The 8,773-nt window shown below is 50.6% G+C and overlaps 1 protein-coding gene across 4 annotated transcripts in view; it reads right to left on the bottom strand.

The window, feature by feature from the left end:
- Window positions 1-2,970: 2,970 nt before the first annotated feature.
- Window positions 2,971-8,773, bottom strand: part of CCDC93 (CCC complex scaffolding subunit CCDC93) — a 73,958-nt gene continuing 68,155 nt past the window's right edge. For all 4 annotated transcript variants that reach the window (XM_077273427.1, XM_077273428.1, XM_077273429.1 and 1 more), the window contains 5 exons: window positions 7,703-7,785; window positions 7,366-7,403; window positions 3,393-3,477; window positions 3,202-3,315; window positions 2,971-3,114 (listed from right to left, as the gene is read on the bottom strand). In XM_077273427.1, the coding sequence (XP_077129542.1) occupies window positions 3,070-3,114; window positions 3,202-3,315; window positions 3,393-3,477; window positions 7,366-7,403; window positions 7,703-7,785 (365 nt within the window). In that variant the 3' untranslated portion in view covers window positions 2,971-3,069. The remainder of the gene's footprint in view (window positions 3,115-3,201; window positions 3,316-3,392; window positions 3,478-7,365; window positions 7,404-7,702; window positions 7,786-8,773) is intronic.

Below are 8,773 nucleotides of genomic sequence, written 5' to 3'. Positions count from 1 at the left end.
CTGACAAACATTTCCCCATGGGGGGTACATTTTAAAAAAATATTTTATGGGCATCAGACACCCTCACACAAAAAAAATTAGTGACTTGCATCACGGAATACGTTCACCCTGGTGTTTGTATGTTTGTTATAAGGAGGAGGATAACACCAAACCTGGAAGCGTATACCCACGTGTGGTTGTGAGGATAAGGAGGAGGATAACACCAAACCTGGAAGCGTATACCCACGTGTGGTTGTGAAGAGGAGCATGAGAAGACACCTCCACAAGAGAGAGGATGTAATTGAGGTTAGGTTTCGCTGTTTTCACTTGGTGGTGTCCAGACGTCTTTCCCAATCCAGGCCTTGTTCATTGTTATAAGATACTAAATGCACTGTAACCATAACCAGACTCTTATGGAAAACTAAAGCACTCAAAATAGATCCAAAAAGACTCGGTCCATATGATGGAAAAGAAAATAGTTTGCAGTTTATTGTGGTTCACAGCCGAACAATAAATAAACAGAAATAATATTCCCAATGTTTCGGGCCTTTATGGCCTTTTTCAAGGAATTTTTCTAAACAGAAAAACAAAGAATTCGCCATATAACCGGTATGAAGGATCTTACAAATATATACAGTACAGACCAAAAGTTTGGACACACCTTCTCATTTAAAGATTTTTCTGAATTTTCAGGACTATGAACATTGTACATTCACACTGAAGGCATCAAAACTATGAATTATCACATGTAGAATTATATACTTAACAAAAAAGTGTGACACAACTGAAATTATGTCTTATATTCTAGGTTCTTCACAGTAGCCACCTTTTGCTTTGACTGCTTTGCACACTCTTGGCATAGTCATAGTCATGAAAATACAGAAAAATCTTTAAAGGAGAAGGTGTGTCCAAACTTTTGCTCTGTACTGTACATAACCTTAAAAGAACAATACAATCCCATGCTTGCTGTACCAGTTTCAGCCAGTATCAGGTGGGAGGGGGAGGAATGAGGGGTTTAAGGAGACCTGCTTTCGCAGCTCATAGACATAAAAATTCCTGAAGGAGGGAGAAATGAGAGGTTTAGGATTACACTCGCAGGCACAAGAAACGGCAGCTGAGAGCTCTGTATGTGTAATTGAAGTAGTCAGAACTTATTCCTATTGACTGATGGGCAGCTTTCTCCGTATGACCCCACCCACTCCACTGACTGATCGGCAGCTTTCTCTGTGTGACCTCACCCACTCCACTGACTGATGGGCAGCTTCCTCCGTAGGACCCCACCCACTCCACTGACGGGCAGCTTACTCCGTGTGACCCCACCCACTCCACTGACAGATGGGCAGCTTCCTCCGAAGGACCCCACCCACTCCAATGATTGATGGGCAGCTTCCTCCGTGTGACCCCACCCACTCCACTGACAGATGGGCAGCTTCCTCCGTGTGACCCCACCCACTCCAATGATTGATGGGCAGCTTCCTCCGTGTGACCCCACCCACTCCACTGACAGATGGGCAGCTTCCTCCGTGTGACCCCACCCACTCCACTGACTGATGGGCAGCTTCCTCCGCATGACCCCCACCCACTCCGCTGATTGATGGGAAGCTTTCTCTGTATGACCCCACCCACTCCACTGACTGATGGGCAGCTTCCTCCGTGTGACTCCACTGACTGATGGGCAGCTTCCTCCGTGTGACCCCACCCACTCCACTGACTGATGGGCAGCTTCCTCCGTATGACCCCACCCACTCCACTGACAGATGGGCAGCTTCCTCCGTGTGACCCCACCCACTCCACTGACTGATGGGCAGCTTCCTCCGTATGACCCCACCCACTCCACTGACTGATGGGCAGCTTTCTGTGTATAATGGCTCTGATGGGAAGCTGTGAGTATACTGTACACAGCCAAAAAGATGCCAATGGGTGGTGAGAGTGGGATATAAACAGCTCATGAATATGGAGAACTACATTGCAGGTTTACTAGTCCTCTAGTAATAATCTTCTGCTGATAAAACTGTAACAAGTATCCCAGTGACATCGCTGGGATCAGGCTCTCAGGTCCTACACCATGCTTCAGTTCTGAGAAGGTGGTAAAAAAACCAGCTGACATTCTTTTTATGAAATTGAGGTACAGAGTTAGGCTACTTTCGCACTAGCGTCGTGCACTGCACGTCGCTATGCGTCGTTTTGAAGAAAAAACGCATCCTGCAAAAGTGCGTTTTTTCTCTATTGACTTGCATTAGTGACGCAGTGCGATGCATTGCCACACGTCGCAACCGTCGTGTGACGGTTGCGTCGGACAGTCGCCACCAAAAAACTTTGCATGTAACTTTTTTAGTGCGTCGTGCCCGTCTTTTCCAACTGCGTATGCGCGTCCGGAACTCAGCCCCCGCCTCCCCGCACCTCACAATGGGGCAGCGGATGCGTTGAAAAACAGCATCCGCTGCCCCCGTTGTGCAGCGCTTCCACACTATGCGTCGGTGCGCTGCAACGTTGCATAGCGACGTGCAGTGCACGACGCTAGTGTGAAAGTAGCCTAAAGGATAAAGAATAAGCTCGGTGTATGAAAGAAAAACTGCAGGACTTAACAACAAGAACACTGCCACCCTCCCAGGAATAAGGAGGATGGCGAGATTAGGAGCGCCCTCAGCAGGAACAGAGAGTCCCTGCTGGACCTGGGACTGCCGCGGGCAAACATTCAGAATGGCACTGCTTAAACAACCATGGAAGCCTACGGAGGTCATTACTGGGGAACTGCATCAGAAGACAACCCTGTGTAGTGAGCGTAACGGCCAGCGTGAAGGCCAGACCCACAGCTACACCCTGGCCCTGAATGGCTGAGCTGCCGCCATCCCACATCTACCTATAACATCTATCTATACAACGGTCCCCATTTCCACATCTACCCCAATATCTGCTCCAGGTAACAGACCGAGCAGGGGCCACATGGTGGTGTTTTCCCCTCAGGTGACAGAGCACACGCTGGGACAGGAGGACATGGCAGAGCTTTATTAGCGGGTGATGGGCCCTGACCACTGCATATTATGTACAGTCATCTCAATGTGTGGTGGATGTTCCCGGGACGGAGGATGATCAGGGGGTGCGATCACTCAGCAGCAGCTCATTCCTGCGGCATTCCTAAAAATAGAAGAAATAAAGATGTGAGCAGAGGAGACCTCAGGGGTGGCGATTTGCAGCCCCTGATCTCGGCTTCGGGCCTCTCACCTCTTTGAACTCCTTCACAGTCTTGAAGTACAAGCGCTGCTTCTCCAGCATCTCCAGATACTCGTCGTTCAGCTGATCGCGCCTCATTTTGTTTAACTGCTTCTTCTTCTCCATCTAGAAAACACCATATTGAGGAGTCCTCCCCACTGGGGGCCTAACCCTCCACACCACTCTCCCACATGTCCTCCTGCCTTATTCCTGCTATGTCTGATGCCGTCCACAATCTGCTCCATCTGCCGGAGGAACTGCTCCCGGGTGCCAGAGGAGGCCATCGCCCTGAGAACAAAATGAAGAGCGTTGGGACTCACAGTAAAATATCTTTCCTGTAGTCTTCATTGTGTGACACAGGAACCAAGGGTAAGGGTACTGTCACACAGTGCAATTTTGATCGCTACGACGGCACGATCCGTGACATCGCAGCGATCGTATGATTATCGCTCCAGCGTCGTAGACTGCGGTCACACGTTGCAATCACGGCGCTGGAGCGATGCCGAAGTCCCTGGTAACCAGGGTAAACATCGGGTAACTAAGCGCAGGGCCGCACTTAGTAACCCGATGTTTACCCTGGTTACCAGCGTAAACGTAAAAAAAACAAACAGTACATACTTACATTCCGGTGTCTGTCCCCCGGCGTCTCAGCTTCTCTGCACTGTGTAAGCACCATAGCCGGAAAGCACAGCGGTGACGTCAGACGTCAGACGTCACCGCTGTGCTCGCTTTCTGGCTGGCCGGCGCTCACAGTGCAGAGAAGCTGAGACGCCGGAGGACAGACACCGGAATGTGAGTATGTACTGTTTGTTTTTTTTACGTTTACGCTGGTAACCAGGGTAAACATCGGGTTACTAAGCGCGGCCCTGCACTTAGTTACCCGATGTTTACCCTGGTTACAAGCGAACGCATCGCTGGATCGCTGTCACACACAACGATCCAGCGATGTCAGCGGGTGATCAAGCGACGAAAGAAAGTTCCAAACGATCTGCTACGACGTACGATTCTCAGCAGGATCCCTGATCGCTGCTGCGTGTCAGACACTGCGATATCGTAACGATATCGCTAGAACGTCACGGATCGTACCGTCGTAGCGATCAAAATGGCACTGTGTGACGGTACCCTAAGGCTGTGGAGACCGGGGGGCTGACACAACATTTTACCAAAAAAAAAAAAAAAAAAGTTCACTCCTCCCCCAGCAGACAACTCCGTGCCTGCTAGCACCAGGCCTCCTCCAAATACCGTCACCACAGAGGGATTCGTACGTAAGCTGCTGCCTGGGCGACGACGGCCTACAGCACCTTTACACCAAGTCTAGCATCGGAGAAAGCAAAGTATGTATCCCGTCAAACTTAGAAAAGGGACACTGGTTACGGAACGGATTCAGACCCCTTTACATTTTTCACTCTGTTTCATTGCAGCCATTCTGTAAATTCTATAAAGTTCATTTTTTCTCATTAATGTACACTCTGCACCCCATCTGGACTGGAAAACAAAACAGAAATGTAGAAATTTTTGCAAATTTATTAAATAAGAAAAACTGAACTATCACATGGTCGTAAGTCTTCAGCCCCTTTGCTCAGTATTGATAGAAGCCCCTTTTGAGCTAGTACAGCCATGAGTCGTCTTGGGAATTATACAAGTTTTCACCCCTGGATTTGGGGATCCTCGGCCATTCTTCCTTGCAGATCCTCTCCAGTTCCGTCAGGTTGGATGGTGAACGTTGGTGAACGTCATTCTCAGGTCTCTCCAGAGATGCTCCATTAGGTTTAGGTCAGGGCTCTGGCTGGGCCGGTCAGGAATGGTCACAGAGTTCTTCTGAAGTCACTCCTTTGTTATCTTAGCTGTGTGCTTAGGGTCATTGTCTTGTTGGAAGGTGAACCTTCTGCCAAGTCTAAGGTCCAGAGCACTCTGGAAGAGGTTTTCATCCACGATATCTCTGTACTTGGCCGCATTCATGTTTCCTTCAATGACAACCAGTCGTCCTGTCCCTGCAGCTGAAAAACACCCCCATAGCATGATGCTGCCTCCACCACCATGTCTCACTGTTGGGATTGTATTGGGCAGGTGATGAGCAGTGCCTGGTTTTCTCCACACATACCGCTTAGAATTATCACCAAAATGGTCGATCTCCATCTCAACAGCCCAGAGAATCTTATTTCTCATAGTCTGGGAGTCCTTGTTGTGTTTTTTAGCAAACTCTATGCGGCTTTCATATGTCTTGCACTGAGGAGAGGCTTCCCTCGGCCACTCTGTCATAAAGACCTGACTGGTGATAGTTGACTTTGTGGAACTTTCTCCCCTCTCCCTACTGCATCTCTGGAGCTCAGCCACAGTGATCTTGGGGTTCTTCTCTCACCAAGGCTCTTCTCCCATGATTGCTCAGTTTGGCTGGATGGCAAGGTCTAGGAAGACTCCTGGTGGTCCCAAACTTCTTCCATTTAAGGATTATGGAGGCCACTGTGCTCTAAGGAACCTTGAGTACTGCAGAAATTCTGTTGAAACCTTGGCCAGATCTGTGCCTTGCCACAATTCTGTCTCTGAGCTCCTTGGCCAGTTCCTTTGGCCTCATGATTCGCATATGTCTAACAAGCACTGAGAGCTGTGAGGTCTTATATAGACAGGTGTGCGCCTTTCCAAATCAAGTCCTATCAGTTTAATTACACACAGCTGGACTCCAAATAAGGAGTAGAACCATCTCAGGCCAGTCTCACACATCCAGATAATTCCGTCACCGGAGAAACCGGTACCGGAGTTATCCATGTCCGTGTGCTCACGTGGCACATCAGTGTGGCACACGTGCGTCAGCTGTGTGCCGCCTGAGGACCACACAGACCGTGCAGGAGAGACAGCGCTACAGTCCCCTGCGTGTGGTGCTGAAGGCGGCATTCATCTCTTCTCCCCTGCAGCACTCGCAGGAGAGAAGGGATGAAAAATCAAGTTTTTGTTGTTTTTTTTGTTAAAAATAAAGTTTGGGGTCACCTCCCACCCCCCCGTCCGCTTGCAGAGAAATATTCACCCAGCTCCCGCGATGCCTGGTGTCAGTGCCGGCAGCTTGTCCAGTTTGAGCGGTCACGTGGTACCGCTCATTACAGTGATGAATATGCACAAATTTTTCATCCCTTCTCTCCTGCGAACGCTGCAGGGGAGAAGAGATGAATGCCGCCTTCAGCACCACACGCAGGGGACAGCGCTTACTGTAGCGCCGTCTCTCCTGCGGGCGGTACGTGCACACGGAGGAGAGTGCACACTGTTCTCCGTGTGCACGTGTGCGGGACGCTTTGCGGACCGTGCTGCCAGAGAAAAACGGACATGTCTCTGTTTTTAACATGGACGCACAGTCCGTGAAAACACGCAGACATGTGCATAGACCCATTCATTTGAATTGGTCTACGTGTGTCAGTGTCTCCGGTACGTGAGAAAAGTGTCACTACACGTACCGGAGGCACTGACGTGTGAAACCGGCCTCAAGGAGGATCAGAAGGAAATGGACAGCATGTGACTTAAATATGAGAGTCTGCACAAAGGGTCTGAAGACTTATGAGCATGGGATATTTCAGTTTTTCTTTATTTAATTTGCAAAAAAAAAATCTACATTTGTTTTTTTTTCAGTCAAGATGGGGTGCAGAGTGGACATTAATGAGAAAAAAAAATGAACTGTTTTGAATTTACCAAATGGCTGCAATGAAACAAAGAGTGAAAAATGTAAAGGGGTCTGAATACTTTCCGTACCCACTGTAGATACAGACTGAGCTAAAGCCAGTAGCGAGGGACAGCTTCAGAGGCACCAAAGCTCATTAGAGCACTCCGGTATGCCGGTGGGCACAGCCCGCCAACAATACTGACCGCGAGAGATAATGTGGAGCGTTCAGACACCGGCTCTTGGATTGGCTGGTAAGCAAGGCCCACTGGACCCACTGATAGGCCCAAAGGAAAGCGCATCAACCCCCCGCCTCCACCTGACAAGAAGCTGACTTGAGGATGCTTGGGGCAAGCCGGTGAGGTGCGGTCTGCTGGGGGGAACCATTACCTTTACATAACTGCTGGAGTCAGCCTCCAGGTGGCAGCAGATTAACCCAAGGCTGCTGCGTCCCCCAATAGCACAACCAAGAAAAATATGTCCGTCACCAAATCTCGGCTGTAATCCCGTGTACGGGGGTCTGCGCTCATACTCACTGCTGAAAGTTGTCATGGATGGAATTCAGCAGATTCACCTGAAAGAGACAAGAGACGTCAAAAGCCACGGGATCCAGCACCAAACTGAGGACTGCCGCAAACATAGGCCGCGGATCACAAAAAAGCCAAGGAAAGCCCACCACAAAAACCTTCATTTTTATCACTAGCACTTGAAAAAGCTGGACACGGCACTATGTGGTCATCCACACAAGGTCGTACGAGCCCGGTGCAGAGCCAGCGGAGTGCTGCATGTACAGGATATCCCCCATAACATCAGCACGCGCCCCATAACAGCGCAGTCACTGAGCCACTATACCCCAGCCTCCACATCCCTCACCTCCTTCTCCAGATAAAGCTTCTTGTCATCCAGGGTGTTGTACAGGGTGAAGAACTGCTTGGTCTCCTTGTGAGTGGCCGAGACTGAAAGACAAACGATAAAGTCAAAAGACAGCAGCCCCCGGGCCTGAAACTGAGGGAGAGCACTCGACCCTTCCTTGGGATCCTTAGATACTGCAGAAAGGAAGACTAGGAGATAAGGGGGAGATGCGGGGGAATCGAGGAAAAGCGGGGCGGGGGGAATCGAGAGAAAGCGGGGCGGGGGGGAATCGAGAGAAAGCGGGGCGGGGGGGAATCGAGAGAAAGCGGGGCAACGAGGGAGAGAGAGAGAGAGAGAAAGAGGGGCAACGAGAAAGAGAGAGGCAACGACAGAGAGAGAGCGGGGCAACAAGAGTGAAAGAGCGGGGCAACGAGAGAGAGAGCGGGGCAACGAGAAAGAGAGAGGCAACGAGAGAGGAAACGAGAGAGAGAGAGAGCAGGGCAACAAGAGAGAAAGAGCGGGGCAACGAGAGAGCGGGGCAACGAGAAAGAGGCAACGAGGGAGACAGAGAGCGGGGCAACGAGAGAGCACGAGAGAGAAAGAGAGAGTGGGGCAACGAGAGACAGAGCGGGGCAACGAGAGAGAAAGAGAGCGGGGCAACGAGAGAGAGCACGAGAAAGAGAGCGGGGCAACGAGAGAGAGAGCACGAGAGAGAGCGGGGCAACGAGAGAGAGAGTGGGGCAACGAGAGAGAGAGCGGGGCAACGAGAGAGAGAGCGGGGCAACGAGAGAGAGAGCGGGGCAACGAGAGAGAGAAAGAAAGAGAAAGAGAGAGGGATCGAGGAAGATATGCTGCACAGGACTCGTTTATAGGACCTGTGCTGTGAGGGGAGATGCGATGCTGCTGGATCCAGTCCGTGTACGGGTCTTGGAGTAGAGACTGCAGCATCACCTCCCTCCTCCCCTCACAGCACATGGACAGGATTCAGGCTCCCAGAAGAGGGGAGCCGCAGGGGCAGAAGTCTGGCTTGTTCTGACAGCATAGCAGGATGACCCCGCCACATGGAGAAGAACGTCACCTCCGCCACTCGTG

This window comes from Ranitomeya variabilis, chromosome 7, assembly GCF_051348905.1.
Source record: "Ranitomeya variabilis isolate aRanVar5 chromosome 7, aRanVar5.hap1, whole genome shotgun sequence".
Classification (NCBI taxonomy): domain Eukaryota; kingdom Metazoa; phylum Chordata; class Amphibia; order Anura; family Dendrobatidae; genus Ranitomeya; species Ranitomeya variabilis.
Note: the sequence above shows the minus strand (reverse complement) of the source record. Positions and strands in the feature narration are given on the sequence as shown.